General features: G+C 38.7%; 1 protein-coding gene across 6 annotated transcripts in view; it reads right to left on the minus strand.

The window, feature by feature from the left end:
* The window catches only part of GPC3 (glypican 3), a 460,817-nt gene that overhangs the window by 156,429 nt on the left and 282,154 nt on the right, over positions 1 to 22,234 (minus strand). For all 6 annotated transcript variants that reach the window (XM_055565179.1, XM_055565176.1, XM_055565177.1 and 3 more), the window contains exon 4: positions 4,004 to 4,137. In XM_055565179.1, the coding sequence (XP_055421154.1) occupies positions 4,004 to 4,137 (134 nt within the window). The remainder of the gene's footprint in view (positions 1 to 4,003; positions 4,138 to 22,234) is intronic.

Here is a 22,234-nt window from a genome sequence, read left to right on the forward strand (position 1 = left end):
TTGGAAAAGGGAAAGATAGTGCTCATGTCATAAAATACCAAACTTTGGGGGGATATGCAAATGACAAGGTAAGTAGTATCATAGGGGAAGTGGTGAAAGAGACATTCATTAGAGCAAAGGAGGGTCAGACTGACATCTGAGATGTGCTGAAAATGTTCGAGTTGGAAAGGGCTGTGAAAATATCATTTCTTCTATTCTGATTGTCCTACTTGTACATCTTGTCCTATCCTCACTGGTTGAAATCTGATGACAGATATTTTCAATATTTGTATCTCCAAGGATTGCTGAGTCCCATACTTAGACCACCAGTTGAGTTATCAAATCGCCTTTAAATTGAACTAAGCAATTTCTAAGATTAGTTGTGTGTTGCAAACTACCCAGTTGGGGGCAGACAAAACAAATAGATGATTTCTGAATGCTACCAAAGGAATCCTGCATTTCTTTGTGTGTTTTTATTTTAATAAGGCAATGGAGCTTTTCAACTCATAATCATATTCAGACAGCTTGCTTACAACCGCCACAAACCGAAAGCTACAATAGGGCTCCTTTCCAATTATCAGAGGATGGCCCTGGAGCATGGGTGTGAGGGGTGCTGGAGGCACATATATTTTTTGGACAGTGTAAAATGCTGTGCAGAACAAAAAGAGAAATTTACAAAGGTACTACCACTCTGCCCAAACAAGCCCTCTTAATAACATCAGATTGCAGGGGGCAGTGCATTTAGCAAGAGAGCATCTTAACCTTCAATTCTCCACTCTCCCTAAGAGGGTTTACAATGCCTATCTGAGAGAGTTAAATGAAATCAGATACTCTCCTGTTGCTTTGTTTTCTTATTCCAGCAGAGAATTCAGAAAGAAGGGCTCCATCTCAGTTTTGCTTCAGTTTGCAAAAAAGATGAGAAGCATTATGGGGTGGGCTCATGTTTCCAACACCCAAGGAGTCCTACCTGACTGCAACTTATTCAAGTCTACAGGTTTTGCCATTTTTCTCACTACCCTTTCTTTTCTTTGGCGGTTAGCAACAAATTCAAAAATGAGTTTAACAAAGTGCCAAATCTGGGTGCTCAGCCAGGAACTCATTTACCAATTTTTTTCTTTTCCCTGGAGGAATCAACACCCATAGAGCTCTCCCCAATAAGGCAAAAGAGGATAGATCTCACAGAGCCCAAGATAGAAGGCAGCAGGATCTTAATAAACCTATTTACTTATAAGTGTGTTTAGGTTGACAGAGTAAACTCAAAATGTGACTGGAATAGTGTGCTATTTTGAAAAAGCTTTACATGTGATTCTGTTACAAATTAATACACCATATCTCCCATGAAGCCTCCACTCTATCTGGGCAGAGCTCTCTCCTCCCTTGTTGGCTGCCTCCATAGACACTGCACATTCTTTTGCACTTATAAAACTGGTTTGAAATTATTTGTACTTAAGTCTATTTCCACATTAGACTGATTTGGCAGAGCAGAGACTGTGTTTTGACTTTCAGTGCCCAGTATACATTTTGGCACATAATAGGTGTTTCCCAAATTTCTGAACTGAACAACAGCAGCAACAACAAAATATATATATATACACATACATACACACACACATATATATACACACAGTACTATATATGTAATTTATATTATGCTGTAAATAAAAATAAATATAACAAACAAACATTACAATTTGTTTCATTTTATGTATTATTTATAAATAATTAACACATATTATATAAATTCCTCATTTCAGTGCAATATGCAAGAGATTTCCACTAGTTAAAGATCAACAAGTAATGTTAATTTCTCAGGTGGTTTGGGCAGAGTGAAAGCAACGGAGAACAATGGACAGGGGACAGACAGAAGCTAAAAAGGGCCTCGAGAAATGCCTTAATTTCGTCTTCCCAGAAAGACAAAAATTTCCCAAAGAACCCCTTTGCTCTGTGGAAATGGTTCTCAGAGCACTCTGGTGCCAGGACCCCTGAGATGGTTTTAAATATGTCCAAGGACTTTCTCAGTGGTCCCGTGATTAGGACTCCACACTTCCACTGCAGGGAGTGCAGGTTTGATCCCTGCTCGGGGAACTAAAATCCCGCATGCCTTGTGGCACTGCCAAAATAAAAAATATGTCCACAAAATCTTTGACACTCCTCTATTCAAGAGGTGGAGCTCAATTTCCCTCCCCTTGCATGTGGACTAGAACTGGTGACTTGTGTTTAACAAATCAAATACATCAGAAATGACAGTGTATCACTTCTGAGACTAGGTTGTAAGAAACATTGCAGCTTTCTCCTTGCTCTCTCTCTTCCATGGCTCACTTATTCTGGGGAAGTCAACAGCCGAGTTATAAGGACACTCAGAAGGTCCGTGTGGTAAGAAACGGAGGCCTCCTTCCAATCAACTAACTTGTTCCACGTGTAAATGAGTCCCCTTGGAGGTGGACCCTCCTGCTTCCCGTCACCTGTCAGTGGACTGCAGCTCCAGGAAACACCTTGACCGAAATTTCTTTGAGACTAAGGAGCACCCAGCTAAGCTGCTCCCAAAGTCCTGACAGAAACTGGGAGATAATAAATGTTTGTTGTTTTAAATAACTGTTTTGTTGTCACTTTTTATATAGCCCTAGATAACCAACACAACCCAAAAGGTTCTTAAGAATTGTTGAGGACCCCGAAGAGCTTTTGTTTACATGATATATAGTGACATCTACGGTTTTAGAAATTAAAACTCAGGAAAAAAATTTTAATTTATTATTAATTTTAAACCAACAAGTCTTGATATGTTAGCATAAATAACATTTTAATGAAAAAAGTGTGAAAAGCAGTAAAGCTTTTGCGTTTTTGCAAAATATCTTCGCTGCCTGGCTGAACAGGAGACAGCTAAATTTCGGCATTGGTTTCTATATTTAATGTGTTGTCATATATTATTTTGGTTGAAGTGTATGAATAAAAACCAGCTTCACACAGATATGTAGTTAGTAAAAGGAAGATCTTACACACCTCTGAAAGAGTTTCTGGGACTCCCTGAGTTCTCAAATCACACTTCAAAACTGCTGCTCTAGGGAAACTAGAAATGTATTAGGTTGGAAGTCAACAAAGAAAATGGGACTTCCTGAAATGCTTTGGAGGACTGTCTCTCAAGTGGCCTTACTGCCCTCTCTCACTCTAAACTGTATCATATATGCTTAAGAGTTGCCATTTCAAAATCTCCTGTAGTAAATGGGTATGAAAGAAAATAATTTAGTCCAAATCTGAGACTGTTACTTATTTCATCTCTTAATTTTCCATCTCTAGGCCAATCTCTCCCAATCCTCTCAAAGTCATCACAAGGCTAAACTCATGCCTAGCTATTCCTGAGCCAGTGGCAGGGTTGGCTACTGGTGCAGTCCTTTTGGGGAAATCAGTTCTTCAAGATTTGCACTGAACTTCCCAATCCAGTTTTTATGCTTTATAGGAAAGCATGAAACTATAATAGGGAAGGGGGGAATCCAGATGGGGGAGGGAAGAATGAAAAGAATAAGAAACTTTAATTTGGTCCCTCAACTGCTGTCTTAAGGAACTGAAACCAAATCCTTCATTTTATCATTCTTAAAAGAGTGTGTAGAGTGTACACTGTAGGTGTGTACACATCAGAGTGTCTTGCCAGTTTCTCTTTGGTGAACTCACCCCAGACTCAATGTCTGGGAATTGGGAAAGACACAAACCAAGCCATGGAATTGTGAGACCAGATCATAAATAAAAAAGGTTTTGCTTAATCAATAAAAATCTTGGGAAATCTATTCCACTCTGTGTTGCTGTACTGGATATTTACATATGGTAAATTTACATTTAAATATGGCTTGGATATAATACAATATCTATTTTCTTTTAACATTAACAGAGGATAGAATTTAATTAATTGAATACTCTACTCAGAAGAACTAAATAACATGTATTTAAGAAGCTTCACTCCAGTGGTTTTTGATCTTAAAACACAATTGATAATTGTATGCTGAAATCAAGAAGGAAAAAAAAAAAACCCTCTCACCTTCTTCGGCTGGATAAGGTTTCTTCACGTTCTACACGAGCAACTTTTAATACCTTCTTGTCAATAAATAGATCTTCAGGATAATAAGCAGATCTATATTGACGTTGTTGAGAATGGGCACATAACTTGCCAATCTGAAAAAAGAAATGCAATATAATTATATGATACTTTCACAGATATGATAGTAGAAACAAATTCTGAAAAGCACTTCAATTTCTTCCCCAATTTCTTTTTAAAGAGCAGAACGAAGCTATTACTGGAGTCAAAAAAGGTGATACACTTTTAAGGCAAAGAACCAGGAAGGCTGAAGACCGGCGGGGGCACTCTGGGTGCAGTCTATTCACAGATTTCCTCAGATGAAAATGCCTTATTTCTATAGTGAAGTACACGTTAGAAAGGACCCTCTACACAGGACTTATGCTACTGATACCTTTCAATGGCACTTGATATTTATCCCTAGGAAGTTCACAAATGGAAACTTTCAAGTTTAGGAAGGTTTGGTGTAGGAAGTGAAGGGGTGTGTGGGAGATGTACAGAGTAGTCTGTTAATAGAAGAGCAACCTCCTGCACACAAAGTGATCTGATTCTTCTGAGCATTTTGCTAGCTCTTTTTAAAATTATATAAATCTCAGGTGTACAGCATTAGAATTTAAAGCTTAGCTCTATTACACTCAGAGCAATGATAAAAATGGCATCAGCTTTCTTATCTCAAATCTAAATGATTTGGTGAAAATATTTGTAGATTTGTTATTTGTTCACTTTCAGTCAAAAGCCTGAATAAACTTCTATATAAGTATGAATATTAACATATGTTTCCCTTTGTGCCAGATGCTATGCTTCGTTTCCTTGTGTGTTATTTTAATAAGGCAACTCACTGTGTGCTAAGTCGCTTCAGTCGTGTCCAGATCTTTGCGACCCTAGGGACTGGAGCCCATGAGGCTCCTCTGTCCAGGGGATTCTCCACGCAAGAATACTGGAGTGGGGTATCGTTTCCTTCTCCAGGGGATCTTCCTGACCCAGGGACTGAACCTACGTCTCTTTACATCTCTTGCACTGGCAGGTGGGTTCTTCACCACTAGCGCCACCACTTTAATAAGGCAGAGGGCTTTTCAATTCATAATCAGATTCAGACTTCCCATTTTATAGCTGAGGAAACTGAGGCTCAGAGAGGTGATGTGACTTGCCTGAGACAAAGAGGCAGTGGATTCAGCGTCTGACTTGGAACCTACATGTCTGACTTCAAAGCTAATGCAACATCGCCTTCCAAGAAGATAATGCTTGGTTTCCAGTTGCTTACATTCTATGTTTTGGGGGATAAGAAAGAATTCCCAGTTCTCAAAAACATAGACAAGGTTTAAATATAGATTGTATACTTTAGGGAAAATACTAGAGATACTTTGTGAAGACAAAGGTTATATCTTTGTCAACTTCTATACCTCCATGGAATTCACACTGGATTTTATACATGGTTAGGCATTTAGTAAAGACATAATTGAAGTGAATTGAAGGAAAATCCTAGTATCTGATCTGGCATACCATTCTACCGAGAGGCCATGGGCTCTGAGTGCTAATCCCAGCTTTTGGATTTCTGAAGATGGTCCTGATCATATTCACTAAGCTATCAATCTCTTAATAAAGGGACAAATAGCATGTAGCTGGTATAGCTTTGGAAAGTTATCCATATATAAATGAATTTTTGAAGTATAAAAAAATTTATAATCCGCAGTAATATCACCTCCATTTATGAAAGACAGCACCTATATAGCATGATATTCAGACTACCTCTTCTCAATAGTTTATCTTAATGAGAATAAAACAAAAGTTGAAGACATTTTAAAACATTCCATTTGGCTTTGGAATGTATGATACTGTATTTTTCAGATGTGTTTATGTAATGTCACTTGACTTGGGCTAATTAACTTCAAATGAAGAGTCTATTTTCTGAATTCGCCCCATTTGATGGCAGTCTGGTAGGGTACTTTAGGTAGGGGCTGCGTGGCTGCACTGGGGAGTTAAGTTCTAATAACTTACATAATGCAGCTACAAATAACTGAGGGCAGACTGTGCATCATAAAATTATGTCCTTAGACACATAGGCATTTCTTTGTTAAACTGCACATGACCGTTCATGGAACAAAATCTTGATTTTCCTTCCATAAATATCTATTTATGACTCTGTGAACACATATCAATGTTAGAGTTTATTTCGTAGAGATTCATGGATTCTAATCATCACATTCAGGAGCACAGGACACACTGTCTTCATCGACACCTGTTTCAAATCCAGCACCAAAATCACAATCTTTCACACATCTTGCACAGTAACTTGTCTACTTGCAACCCACAGCTGCAAAATCTCCCTCGCCATTGAAAGTCTGTCCTTTGTATCAGTGAATACTAATTGGACCCCAGCAAGACTTTAAAGTTTTGAGTCCCTCCAAATCTACTGGAAAGGGGGCCAGCTGAAGCAGAAGTAGGAAGGTTAAGAACAAATGAGAATGTAGCAAGCCTGCAGTCTGACCTTTCTTCCCAAGCCACCCAATGTGGCATTATCAAGCCGACTTCCCAAGGCTCTGTGTGGGGTAAGGGGCAAACAATGGTATCCTGCCAACACCCCCACTGCCCCATCTGAAATCTGCCACATCTTATCAGACAGGCTGTATTTTCTTCCACAAATCTACCATGAAGCAAATTCTTCTCATATACAAAGCATTTGTCAAATGTAGACCCCCCTTTGGGCCCTTCTCTCCACATCTTTCTCCTCCACACTGTGTGAGCTGTAGGTGAATATTATGAGCTTATTTTGAGAAGTAGACATAAAAAGAAAACATAATTTACAAAGAGATGTGGTATTCACATTAAAGAGGTCCTTTCAGCTTCCTACTTGGGAAACCTCAGGCTATGCTGAGAGACCTGGCTCTTATTCTATAGCTGCACTTGCTAAAGAAGTCAGCCTCCCAAGTGGCATTTGAGAAATCAGTATCCTGCCCAGGAGTTTTAGACTCTTAAATAAAAAGTGCAGTCCAATTTCTTCTCACTGACTAATGTACCTAGTCAAGGATACCACTACCTTTAAATCTACTTAGTTGGAGTGAATTTATTGGATACGAAGGTGTCTCTATCAGTAGACCGGGAATATAAAACCTTTCTGTTCTCCATGAACTGTGATTCCTAATGGTGCCTTTATTTATGTGCCAGAACCTGTGGCAGGGAAAGCAATAGTGCTCTGAAGTGTTATAAGATCCAAAGTGTTAGAAGAAGCCAGGGCCTCTGAGCATATCCAGGCCAGCAGGTCATTGTTGGTTCTAGGAACTCTCAGGTGACAAAAAACTCAGACTTGATCTTTCCCTCTAACCAGAGTCCAGAAGCACTGGCTTTGCACATACATGGAGAATATACACTGCTGGGCCCAGCAAGGTATTTGTAAGAGCCCAGTAGACTGGACATCAGGAAGTGTGGCCTAAACCCCACTTCCACCTGTCACTGAGGGAAGGACTTCCTTTTGACCTCCCATAGTTCCAATCCACCTGTAACTCTAGTCTCAAAAGAGGAAGATGTGGTATTTGAAGTGCCATATTTTATTCTGGGCTCCTTTGAAAATGTGGGGATTCCTTTCCCAAGAGAGTAATTTACCGAAAATTTTGAAACTATGCCAAGCATTTGGGTTTGAAGCAATTCATACATACACCCCATAATCAACATGTCAAGAAATGCAGATACTCTACTGATTAAATTCATTCTCAGGCTCCCATTCATTGTTGGTTCTAGGAACTCTCAGGTGACAAAAAACTCAAACTTGATCTTTCCCTCCAGATGGCTGAGCAGAGAAAGAGAGTCTATGTTTTAAGCTTCTCATCAACACCAATGCCTTGCATTTGTTACATAATATGTCTCTCCAGCCTGGTGCTTCACAAAAAACCTCTCCACCCATTCCCTATTGTATCCAGTGAGTCCTACCACAGTGCTCCGAGGCATATAGTACAGGTATTATTGACCCTAAAGAGATAAAGAAACTGAGGCTCACAAAAGTTAAGGAACAAAAACAGAGTCAAATGCCTAGTAAATGGCAGAGCCGGGGACTAGAACCCAGATCTGTCTGACTTTAAAACCTATGGTTTTGTTTTTGCTTTTCCCCCCTATGCCATGGATTTCTATCAAGAGGATTGACTCTGAGGCTTGGTGTGGCCTGGTTCCATAGTCATGTGGACATCCCACCCATAACTGCAGAAAGATAATGATTATGAAACCTCTAAAACTATACTTCAAAGAAGGGCTCGTTCTTAAAGATCAATAGAAAAGTGATACCCAATTTTGACCAAAGTTTCAGAAAGTATTGCTCATGGAATGATTTAAACTCTTTGACCAGCCAGACAAGATTCATTTCATAACCATACCAAAGCACTGAAAGTCAAGTTCTGTTGGATGTGGGAACGTGGTTCTCAAGTAGGTCTAGCCTGCTGCTTACTGCCTGCAGGATATCCCTGGACCCTGCCAGGTCTGTTCTGGTATCTGGCTTAAGTATATCCTTTACAGTTTCTCCCCAAATGGAAATTCCAGGTTAATCCTATGGCTACAAGAATTCAAGAGGTTTAAGCTTTTAGCTATAATGGCCTACATTAATGAGTATCTCTGCCTCTCCCCTACTCTTAACTAGCCCTAACTGCTCTCTATTTAAACATCAGATGTATGATTTTACATTCTCTTTCTTAAAAAGCAGCTAAGGAAGGGTGGTGGGGTGGCAGGCGGGTGGGTGTATGTGTGCTTTAACTTATATGGTCCATAACAGAAGGAAGAGCAGGAGGGAAGGGGGAAGAGGAGGAAGGAGAGGAAGCAGCAGAAGTGAAAAGAGAAAAGTTCCCATCACTAAGGCAGTGGTGGGAGCTGAGCCACGACGACACATACTGCCCTCAGCAATCTGACCGCTTCTAATTGGTAAGATGGATATCCCACTGACTTGTCCTGTGAGCAGTACAGCTCCTTTCCTCTCAAGAGCTGTGCCTGAGGCCACCAAGACTTGAGGACCTCTAGGGGACCTTTTCAGTTTTATTTAATGACAGAATAACTACTCTGCTAGAATCCAGCTGATGACTGTGGTCCCAAGGAGTGTTTCTCTGAGAAATGTTGCTAAATAATTCATATAAATTTAGTCTTCCATTGTCGATGGATGTAGCAGAATCCTGAAGAATTAAAAATAAAATATCCTATATAGTTATACAATTTAATATTGATTCTGACCCTGCAGTCCACTCTGGTGGAATATTATGTGTGGCCTTTGTTTTAGGGAACCTTGGGGCTGGCTAGAGGGTAGTGTGGAAAGGCCGAAAGTTTCCAGTTAAATGAAAAGAATGAACTTCAGTTCATTTTGTTCAATTGTCTATCATATCATTGTTCAATTTCACTTAATTAAATCTGAAAAGTTTTAAAACAAAATATACATTGAAATTATGTGATATACAACATAAACTTTTAAACAGTAGCAACCATGCCCATTTAACAATTCTACAGGTATAATAAAAATGCTAATATATGTTAATGTTTAGTCTGTGGTTAATGTTTTGTCTTGTTAATTTCCCCAGGGCTTTTATTACTGATTTAAATCTGCCACACTACTCAACTGATTGCACTGCTTCCACGAACTGCATGGAAGTAGCTCAAATGAATACTGATTAACAGAAATGAACAAACATTTGGCTGGGCCAACCATTCTTATTATATGCTTGTAATCATTACATACATTTTCTTACAATGAGATGGGCATGGCAGGCAGTTTCCACTCATTTTTCCTACAGAATATATGCATATGAGTATTAAATTAATTTATAACCTTGTACTTCGGGAAGAACATCATTATTAATTAACTATTGATTGATCAGGATAGAGAGCACAGAGGATAATGAACAGACCTGGGGACAATGTGAGCATTTTATGCTCCCACAGATTTGCTGTGACTCATCATTAATTGCTTGACCATTAAAATAAAAGCTCACTAATAATCTGTAATGTATTCTGAATCAAGCTATTTTTAAAAATCAGGTGCCACTGTTTGAACATTTCATTCAAGTCAGCTCTTTAAATAAGCTGGAATTTTAAAAAGTGGAACTAATGTCCTATAGATCAGTCTGATGTTTAGTGGAACTATATCACTTACGTGAAAAGAGTCAGGAGACCTGGGTTCCAGTCCCAGTACATCCTCCTACCATTTCAATAACTCTAGAAGAGTCCTTTAATCACCTTCAAACTCGGCTTCGTCGTCTGTAAACTGAAGATAATAATGCCTGCTGTACCTGGCAGTAGTGTGAAGATCAAATAAAATAATGGATGAAAGTGAAATGTCTCCCACATCCAGAAAGAAAATGGACTCATTCATTCCATAAGGCAGAACTGCTTACCTTTGGCAACCCTCTTTGTGAATTAGAATCCTGGCCCAGCTGGTCAGGTACATAGCTACCAATAAGTAATATTTGGAGGAGTTCTTTAAAAGGGGGACTTTGGGGAACTAGTGAAACTGTTTGGTGAGACTGGATCCCCACTCTGAAAGGGAGCTATACTGAGTCTGCCCACATTGTTCATGCATCACAGTCTGATCTGTTTTGCGCTGGGACCCCTGGGATATCCCATTCTGTTCTTCAGGGTTCCAATTATTGATGGGTGGTACATGATCTTCACCAGTTACTCTGTGTCTCTAACTTGTTTACTTGTGTCCATGGGAATGAATGCTGTGAGGAGGCGAGACAGGTTTTAAAAAATCATTTTGTGGAAGAGACTTTTATTTTTAGTAATTTATAACTGCCATAAGTGGATTCTGAGAAGAAACAGAACCGTGCATGTGTTCCTAAAGTTTATGTAATACCAATCCCTTCCCAGCACCAGGAGCCTAGGACTTTATTGTTTAATCACATATGGCCAATATTGTGGGGGCTAAAAGAGAACTCCATGCAGTCAATAAACTAAATACTGAATTCAAACATCACTCTTTCAAGTATACTCATCTGCTTGTGTTCCCTGTCCCAGCGAACAGGAATCAATCACCTACTCACAATTGCTCAAGCCAGAAGAAATGAAAGCATTTCTGGTGAATTCTCCCTCTCCCTGACTTCTCTATGTCCAGCCACTAAGTCTTATTTTTTTCTCTCATATAACTTTTAAACTTCTGGGCTTTTCTCTATACTCAGCTTTTAGGATACCATAAACTGCCTCAAGAAACTCCAATACTTTGGCCACCTGATCTGAAGAACTGACTCATTGGGAAAGACTCTAATGCTGGGAAAGATTGAAGGGGAAGGAGAAGGGGACGACAGAGGATGAGATGGTTGGATGGCACCACCAACTCAATGGACATGAGTTTAAGTAAGCTCTGGGAGTTGGTGATGGACAGGGAGGCCTGGCGTGATGCAGTCCATGGGGTCACAAAGAATCGGACACGACTGAGAGACTGAACTGAACTGAAACTGCCTCTTAGAGCAGTGCTTCTCAAACTTGGATATGCATACAAATCACCTGGGATCCTACACAGTTAGATTCGAACACATACAGTATATCTGGGGTGAGGTCTGGGATGAGCAGCAAGGTCCTTGGGCTACTGCTAAGTCACTTCAGTCGTGTCCGACTCTGTGCGACCCCATAGACAGCAGCCCACCAGGCTCCCCCGTCCCTGGGATTCTCCAGGCAAGAACATTGGAGTGGGTTGCCATTTCCTTCTCCAATGCATGAAAGTGAAAAGTGAAAGTGAAGTCGCTCAATCGTGTCCGACTCTTTGCGACCCCATGGACTGCAGCCCACCGGGCTCCTCCATCCATGGGATTTTCCAGGCAAGAGTACTGGAGTGGGGTGCCATTGCCTTCTCCGAAGGTCCCTGGGCAGTGGTTATCAAAGTGTGGCTCCAAAACAAGCAGCATCAGTATCACCTGGGAACTCATTACAAATGCAAATTTTAAGGCCTGACCTTAAACCTATTGAATCAAAAACCCTGGGAGTAGGGTCTGGCCATCCTCCAGGGGATTTTGATACACTTCAAGTTGGAAAACCACCAGTACATAGATGAGCCCAGCATCCTCTTGATTGGCCTTCCAACCTCCAGTTTTGACCTCTTTCAATTCAGAGGAACCTGACATGGCTACAGTCCATGGGGTTGCAAAGCATCAGACACGACTGAGCGACTGAACAACAACAGCAAATTCATTCCCTTAACAGCAGTTCTCTGAGACCCTCTCAGGAAGTCCTAGAGGTCAAATCTATTATCATAATAGTACTAAGACTTAACTTGGTCTAGTCCCTCACAAATACATTGAATAATTTTCCAGAGACGTCATGTTGTATAATGACATCATTGCTCTGGAATATGTGGGTCTAGATAGCAGGTTTAGGGCACAAATATATTTTATTTCAGAGGTTAATTTATTCTCAGTCCTTAGTGCTCTCATTGGCTATTTACTTAGGTTATGCCTACTATAATTTTTGTAACTTCATTATCATTTAATTTTAAAATCCGGAAGCTTTGTGTCTATGTGAAAACACAGTAAGTAACTACAGTTTGTAGTCTTATTTGCAATAATAAACATTTTCTGAAAAAGTATTAAGATTAACTATAAACAAAAATACAACAAAACCTCATTCCTTTGGCCTTATATACATTAATAATTCATCATAGTATGTATGATTCAACATTTCAGAATACGATTGTAGTGTGAGCTAAGTTGTAGTCATCTTGAAAATCATTCAGTTTAAAGAAAAAGGAGTAAAAAAAGGAGTTAAATATTTAAAAGAAGTTATGAGCTCTTTAAAAGTCAAAATTTGTTAGAGCTTTTCAAAATAGAAATGGAAAAACAACTGAAGCATAGTTTACAGTAAGCTGTTATATTACAGTAGCTGGAGAGTTACACATGGGGTGAAGAAACGAATAAACACGGAAGGATTGATATTTGCTCAATGTCTACAGGATGAAGACTCAATAGGAAAAAAAAAATCACACCACCTTCCAATGAAAGAAGGTAACTCACCAAATTAAAGATTTAGCTGCAAACATAAAGATGGAGTTATACCTCCTCAATTGAGTTTTTGCCTTTCAAATGGACAAGTCTACACTCATGAGCTGGACCTGCTATTTTGCTTATATCCATCCAGTATAACTAATCATCGAAGATCTATGAGAATTTGGGGGAAAAACATGAGCAGTGTGGAAATACTGTGTTGAATAATGTTGAAATTCATGATTTATCTTCAAAAAACTATGAGGGCATTTACATTGATGATGCAAAAGATATAGGAGGTAAAACTGCTGGCAGCTTAGCATGAGTCAGGTTAGAGACACCAAATTCTTAATAGTAGTCACTGTACTTCCCACTGCTAAGCACTTCTGGTTTTTAAAAAAGCCAATTTCACTTAATGCACTTGAAGAAACAGTAAAAATTTTAGTAAATGTTCACCCTTGGAAAGGAACAAAATAAGCCGGTTACTTTAAAGAAAACAATTGACAGTTTGTAACCAATGATAAAATTTGCATTATCAGGGCTCCCAGTTCCACATGTAAGGAGTTTGGAAGTTGCCACTCCATCTAAAAAACAAGTAAGAAGCTAAACAAGACTGAAAATTCAACTCTTTCCAGATCTATAAGAGAGGAGGGGAGAGCTGGTAAACTACTACTACCAAAATGAGAGAAACAGATAGCAAATAGAGGGAGTAAGGGCTTACAAAGCACAGACTTAGGAGCAGAAGCTGCCTTGGGAACCCAGGGCTGGAGTAGGAAAACAAACTGTAACTGGCAAACTGCTAGAGGCTCAACAAAGACAACTTTGAAAGTTAAACTCTCCAGAGATACCTAGTCATAAAGGCACCCCAACAATGTGAATTTTACCTTCAGGAGTTTGACCAGCTTCCCATAGTAAATGTCTGAGAAAAAAATTCCTCATGCTTCCAGCATGGAGAAAGGGAAAGGAATCATTTTGAAATACACCAGAGCACTCTGGTCTTCTCAACAAGGCTTGCCCTCACCAGAAACCAATTAACTAAAGCCTAATGCTATAGGGTATTTTCAGAACCTAACTCACCTGGGCAAGAGAAATACCCAACTCCAGCCCACTCTAGCCATCCTGTCCCACCTAATAGCGGAGGTGGAATTTTAAAAACTGAGAAACAGTTGGGAGGTTTATGCTCCAGAGGCTTAGGCTCATTAAAAGTCCAAGACCTAAATATAAGACTGTAGACTGCCTCCTCTTCCCTACATCTTACTATCATATCATTACAGGCCTATTTATAGCAGTTCCTTTTAACCAGTAGATCATGTCCAGCTATCAAGAAGAAAATTACAAGGCATACTAAAAGGCAAAAAGCACTAATTAAAGAGACAGCAAGATGTAGGAATTATCAGGCTGGGAATTTAAAACAACTATGACCTATTAATAATGGATACAGTAAACAGTACCCAAGAACAGATTGGCAATGTAAGCACAGAGATGGAAATTCTAAGAAAGCCGAAAAGAAACACTAAACAGAAAACTACTAACAGAAATGAAGTATGCCTTTGATGGGCTTATTAGCAGATTGGACACAGCTGAGAAAAGAATCTCTAACTGGAGGATATGTCAACAGAATGCTCTAAAACAGAAAAGCAAAGAGAAAAGAGACAAAAACAGTAGAATATCTAAGAACTGTGGGGCAACTACAAAAGGTGTAACATATACATAATGGGACTATCAGAAGGAGAAGAAAGAACAGAAGAAATATTTAAAATAGTAATGACTGAGAATTTCTCTAAAGTTAGACACCAAATCATAGATATAGAAAGCTTGGAGAACATCTAGCAGGATAAATGCACCCCCTGCAAAAAAAAAAAACAAAAAAACACAAAAACCCACACATAGGCATACAATTTTCAAAATACAGAAAATCAAAGATGAAGAAAAATTCCTGAAAGAAATCTGGGATGGAGGAAATATCCTACTTATAGAGAAACAAAGATAATAATTATAGCTGACATTTCTTTAGGAACCATGCAAGCAAAAAGAGAGTGGAGTAAAAATAAAGTGTGGAGAGAAAAAAAATCACCAATCTAGAAAGTTGAGAGTAATCTGAAAAATTACCATTCAAAAGTGAAGGAGAAATGAAAACTTTCTCTGACAAACAAAAATTAAGAGAGTTTGTTGCTGGTAGACCTGCCTTGCAAGAAATGTTAAAAGAAGTTCTTTAGAGAGATGGAAAATAATATGGCTCAGAAACTTGGATCTATATAAAGAAAGAAGAGCACTGAAAAAGGAATAAGTGAAGATGAAATAAAAACAAAACCTCTTTTCTTACTCTTAAACTGGAGAAGGCAATGGCACCCCACTCCAGTACTTTTGCCTAGAAAATCCCATGGACGGAGGAGCCTGGTAGGCTGCAGTCCATGGGGTCACTAGAGTCGGACACGACTGAGCGACTTCACTTTCACTTTTCACTTTCATGCATTGGAGAAGGAAATGGCAACCCACTCCAGTGTTCTTGCCTGGAGAATCCCAGGGACGGGGGAGCCTGGTGGGCTGCCGTCTGTGGGGTCGCACAGAGTCAGACACGACTGAAGTGACTTAGCAGCATATATAAATGAAATGAATGACAGCAATTATACAAGAAATGGGAGTAAGTAATTGGGATTATTTCGTTATTATAAGGTATTCACACTATCTGCAAAGTGGTGTAGTGTTATTTGAATGTGAACCTGGATTAGTTGTAAATGTATATTGCAAACTCCAGGGCAACCAATAAAAAAAGCTTAAAAGAACTAAAATTGATAGACTAAGAAAGGAGAAAATAGTGGAGTCACATAAAAAGCTCAGTTAAAACTACAAAAAGCAGGAGAAGAGTGGAAGACAAAACCAAGAACAATGTACAAGGGCAGCAAATAGAAAACACGGTGACCAAGACATTCATACATACATAAATATTAACTTTGAATGTCAGTGGTCTACATGAATTAACTAAAAGACAGAAATTTTCAGGGTAGATCAAAAACATGACCTAACTATATGTTGTCTACAAGAAACCCACTTTAAATATAAAAAGTAAATGGGTGGAGAAAAATGTACCATGCTAACACTAATCAAAAGATAGCAGGCACAGCTATACTGATTTCAGATAGAGCAGACTTCAAAGTAAGAAAATTTATCAGGGATAAAAAAGGGCATTACACAGTGATAGAGAGGTCAATTCTCCAACAATTCTTAACATGTATGTGCATAACAATAGAACATTAAGCCACATGAGGCAAAAACTGATAGAACTGCCAGGGAAAATAGATGAATCCACTATCATAGTTAGAGGCTTCAACACACCTCTCTCAGAAATAAACAAATCCCAGCAGGCAGAAAATCAGTAAGGACATAGTGGAACTTAACAACACTATCAATCAACTGGATATAATTGACATCTATAGACTATGTCATCTACCAACAGCAGAATATACATTCTTCTCAGATACACATGGGACATTCACCAAGATGAACCACATTCTAGGCTATAAACACATCTTAAAATGTTTAAAAGCAAAGGAATCATATAATATCTACAGTTTGACCACAAAAGAATGGAATTGGAAATCAATAACAGAAACATAACTGGAATATTCCAAAATACTGGAAGATAAGATAACATGTTTCTAAATAACACTTTGGAGAAGGCAATGGCACCCCACTCCAGTACTCTTGCCTGGAAAATCCCATGGATGGAGGAGCCTGGAAGGCTGCAGTCCATGGGGTCGCTGAGGGTCAGACACGACTGAGTGACTTCACTTTCACTTTTCACTTTCATGCATTGGAGAAGGAAATGGCAACCCACTCCAGTGTTCTTGCCTGGAGAATCCCAGGGACGGGGGAGCCTGGTGGGCTGCCGTCTATGGGGTCGCACAGAGTTGGACACGACTGAAGTGACTTAGCAGCAGCAGCAGCAAATAACACTTTGGTCAAAGAAGACTAAAAGAAGATGAAAATACAACTTAACAAAATTTGTGGGATGCTGTAAAAGTAGTGCTCAGAGTGAAATGTATAGCATTAAATATGTAATTAAAAAATCAGAAAGTTCTAAAATCATACGTTTCTACCTTAAGAAACTAGAAAGTGACAAGCAAATTAAATCTCATGTAAGCAGAAGAAAAGAAATAATATGACTTAGAGCAGAAATCAGTAAAACCGGAAACAGGAAATCAATAGAGAAGATCAATAAAACCAAAAGCTGGTTCTTTGTGAAAATTGATTTAATTGATAATCCTCTGGTCAGGCTAAGAAAAAAGTAGAGGACACAGATTACTAATAACAGAAATGAAAATAAATTAAAAGGAAATAAGGGAATACTATGAACAGCTCTATGCCCACAAATTTGATAACCTATATGAAATGGACCAATTCCTTTAAAGACATAATCTGCCAAAACTTACACAAGAATTAGATGATCTGATTAGAACTACACCTAGTAAAGAAATTGAATCAATGATGAATATCTTTCCAAAGCAGAAAGAACTAGGCCCAGATGGATCACTGGTGAATTCTATCAAACATTTAAAGAAGAAATTATGCCAATTCTCTACAATCTCTTTCACAGGATACAAGAAAAGGGAACACCTCTTCACTCACTATAGGAAATCACTGATACCAAAATAGCTAATGAACATGAACATGCTTGTGTGCTCAGTCGTGTCCAACTCGTTGCAACCCCATGGACTGTAGCCTGCCAGGCTCCTCTGGCCATGGGATTTTTTTTTTCAGACAAGAATACTGGAGTGTGTAGCCATTTCCTTCTCCTGGGGATCATCCCAAGCCAGGGATCAAACTGGAGTGTCCTGGGTCTTTAGTATTGCAGGCAGATTCTTTACCCGCTGAGCCATTGGGAAAGCACCCCAAATAAAGACATTATATTAAAAGATCTTTCATATTATAAGTGATAAAAGAAATACAAATTAAAATGAGATACCACTACACACCTATTAGAAGGACTGTAGAATTATTCTGGCTATTAGAATGCCCCAAATCTGTAAAACTAACAACACCAAATGCTGATGAGGATGTGGAGAAGCAGGTATTCTCATACATTGCTGGTGGGACTGCAAAACGGTACAGCCATTTGGGAAGACAGTTTGGTGGTTTCTTGCAAAATTAACCACACTCTTACCACATGACCCACCAATTGCACTCCTTCCTAGTTTCCTAAAGGAGCTGAAAACTTATGACTACACAAAAACCCACACAAGGATGTTTATAGAAGCTTTATTGCATAATTGCTGAAACTCAGAAGCAATCAAGATGTCCCTTAGTAGGTGAAATGAGTAAAAAGTTGTGATACAGTCAGACAATGGGATTTAGTTCAGCACTAAAAAGAAATTAGCTATGCTATGTTAAGTCATGTCAGTTGTGTCCGACTCTGTGTGACCCCATGGATGGCAGCCCACCAGGCTCCCCCGTCCCTGGGATTCTCCAGGCAAGAACACTGGAGTGGGTTGCCATTTCCTTCTCCAATGCATGAAAGTGAAAAGTGAAAGTGAAGTCGCTCAGTCGTGTCCGACTCTTCACGACCCCATGGACTGCAGCCTACCAGGCTCATTTGTCCATGGGATTTTCCAGGCAAGAGAACTAGAGTGGAGTGCCATTGCCTTCTCTGGAAATTAGCTATAAAGCCATGAAAAACATGGAGGAAACTTACATGCATATTAGTAAGTGAAAAAAGCCCATATGAAAAAGGCTACTTACTACATGATTCTAATTAGATGATATCCTGGTAAAGGAAAACTATGGAGACAGTGAAAAGATCAGTGGTTGTCAGGGTCGGGGGTAGGTGCAGACATGAATAGGCAGAGGATAGAGGATTTTTAGATGAGTAAAAGTACCCTGTATTATATTACATTGATAGATATATGTCATTATACTTCTGTTCAAAGCCATAAAACACATAATATCTAGTGAAGCCTAACATAAACTATGGACTTTGGTTGATAATGATGTTGCAGTGTAGGTTCATCCTTGTAAAAATTTTTTAAAAAGAAAAAAAATAAGGACTAGCCTGGTAAAATGGGGAGAGTTATGCATGTTTGAGGTCAGGGGCTATATAAGAAATCTCTGTACCTTCCTCTCAAATTTGTTGTAAACCTGAAACTGCTCTAAAAAATAAAACCTTTCTTTTTTGCCACATTGTGCAGTATGCAGGACCTTAGTTTCCCGACCAGGGATCAAACAAGTGCCCCCTGCAATGGAAGTGTGGAGTCTTAACCACTGGACTGCCAGGGAAATCCCAATAAAGTCTTTCAATAAAAAAAAGCTTCCACTATCAAGTAAAAATCAGGATTTGGTAAAACTTAGTTCTTCCACTATGAGCTTTACAGCTTTTGATGAGGCTGTGGTGATATTAACGCCTATGGTATTTTGATATTGTACAGTGAAGCATGTTAACCTTTGGCAGATCTGCATAACTCAGTGAACCCCATTTTTCAAATGATACAAAATCACATAATGGCTAAAGATCCACTAAAACTGCAAGGAAGATTTTTTTTTTGTAACAGAAAATAAAAAGTTAATTGATATGTTTCAGGTTCCATATTGCAGCTAACCTTTAAGAAACTGTCACTTAAAAAAAAAGGAAACTGTCACTTGTCAAATTTTTATGTAATATCAGAGAATGCCTTAGTTATCTTAAAAGCATATTAAAACACTGCTCTTTTTCCAACTGTTTATCTGTGTGAGATCAAATTTTCATCAGTTTAACCACACTGAGTGCAGAAGCAGATATGATAATCCTACTATTAAGGATTATTAAGTCTACTAGTAAGTCAAAAGAAAAAGATTTACAAAATGTAAAACAATGCCACTCATCCCATTAAAGGATTTTGTTTTGGAAAACGTATCTATTTTCTTAGAAAAATATATGTGAGCATGATGACTTTACTATTTGTTTTAAGAAATCATTTGTATTTATGTGGCTTGTACCAGCTCTTAGTTGAGGCATGGGAGATCTTTAGTTATAGCATGTGGGATCCAGTTCCCTGAGCAGGGATTGAACCCGGTACCCTGAATTGGCAGCACAGAATCTTAGCCCCTGGACCACCAAGGAAGTCCCTATTATTTTTTAAATAAAATAGTAAATAAGTATTTTAAAATCCTGTTTTAATTTCTAATACAATAAATAACAATAGATATAATTCACATAAGCAAGTCTCTTTGGAGGCTTCTATACTTTTTAAGAGTGAGAAAGAGTCCTGACACCAAAGGTTTCCTGCATACTAACACCCAGAATAATCAGAAAACAATAATTTATAAGTAAATTACAAAGTATTTATAGTAAATAAAGCATTATTTATCTACTGTGTTTGGAGAGCTTCACAGGTAGCTCAGTGGTAAGGAGTTCACCCTCAATGAAGGATACGCGGGCTCAATCCCTGGGTGGGAAAGATACCCTGGAGAACGGCATGGCAACCCACTCCAGTATTTTTGCCTGGGAAGTCCCATGGACAGAGGAGTCTGGCAGGCTACAGTCCATAGGGTTGCAAAGAGTTGGACATGACTTAGCAACAAAACAACAACAAAATGTGTTCTGAGTGCTGGAGTCACAGCAAAGATAATATCATTACTCAGCTTAAAAGCCTTCAGTGGCTTCCCATAGCCTTTAGGATAAAATATATATCTTACCTTCACTTACAATATCCTTGATGATCTTGTTCCTGCAAAACTCCGAGCTTTGTGTCTCCCTCCTCCCATCACATTTTATGCTGAGTTCTTTCATAGCATCATAAGCTTTTTACACATGCTCTACATTCTGCCTGGAAACCATCCCCTTTTTCTTTGGGTTCCAATTTATATTTGACTTCCTTCCAGAAACTTTTCCTGTCCCCCAAAGTCTGGATTTGATCTAATTCTCTAATCTCCTACAGTCCTCTATACTTCCCTGACCATGGTACTTATGACACCGCATTGTAATATTACTTCTTTGAGCCTGTCTGTCCACAAAGGTGTAAGCTTCACAAGGACATAGACAAAAGCAGTCTTGTTCATCACTGAATTACCAGTGCTCAGCAAAACTCTCTACTTATTAGGTGATTAATAAATATTTGTTGAATGAATAATAAATTAAGCAATAAAATGTTATATAACATATGTATCAAAATACCAATCATAGGACATCAGCAAAAATTTCTGCATATGTATCTAGGAGAAATCTCTCCTTCAAAAAAGCTGTGAAAAAACTGGAAAAAAAAGTCAGAATCAACATTTTCATAGCTTGAGAAATTAACAAAAGGACTGCAAAGATCCAAGGAGTATTTATTCAAGAAAATGACTGAACCTCTGAAAGAGTAGTGAGCATTCTATGAATCCAGTAATAGCCTGATATCAAAATTGCACAAAGATATCACACACACACACACACACACACACACACAAAACGGAGAAGGCAATGGCACCCCACTCCAGTACTCTTGCCTGGAAAATCCCATGGACAAATGAGCCTGGTAGGCTGCAGTCCATGGGGTCGCTAAGAGTCAGACACGACTGAGCGACTTCACTTTCACTTTTCACTTTCATGCATTGGAGAAGGAAATGGCAACCCACTCCAGTGTTCTTGCCTGGAGAATCCCAGGGACTGGGGAGCCTGGTGGGCTGCAGTCTATGGGGTCACACAGAGTCGGACACAACTGAAGCGACTTAGAAAAAAAAATCACAAAAAAAGAAAACTACAGAAAAATATCACTTATGAAGATAGACTAAAAAATCCTCAACAAAATTCTAACAAGCTGCATCTAGTAACACATCCCTGAATTTGGAACCCTACCTCATAAAGACTTATACTTAAGTGCTATAAATATACAACTTTTAGAAGAAAATATAGGCATAAAGTTTTGTGACACTGGATTTATTTGGCAATGATTTCTTAGATATGACACTAAAAACACAATTGACAAAAGAAAAAATAGATAAACCGGACTTCATATAAATTAAGTACTTTCATGCCTCAAAGGACACTATTAAGAATGTGAAAAGAAAACCTACAGAGTGAGAGATAATATTTTCAAATCATATATCTGATAAGCATCTAGTATTCTGAACACTAAAGAACTCTTATGACTCAACAATAAAATAATAATAATATTAAATACATGGATATAATCTGATTAGCCCCTTTATAGTCTATCACTTGCCTGATACTAATTATGCATCTTCATTTCTCATAGCTTGTTGCTATTCATGTGTCTGTTCCTATTCACTGGGTTTCCCTGGTGGCTCAGTGGGTAAG

The sequence above is a fragment of the Bubalus kerabau genome, chromosome X, assembly GCF_029407905.1.
Source record: "Bubalus kerabau isolate K-KA32 ecotype Philippines breed swamp buffalo chromosome X, PCC_UOA_SB_1v2, whole genome shotgun sequence".
NCBI lineage: Eukaryota > Metazoa > Chordata > Mammalia > Artiodactyla > Bovidae > Bubalus > Bubalus kerabau.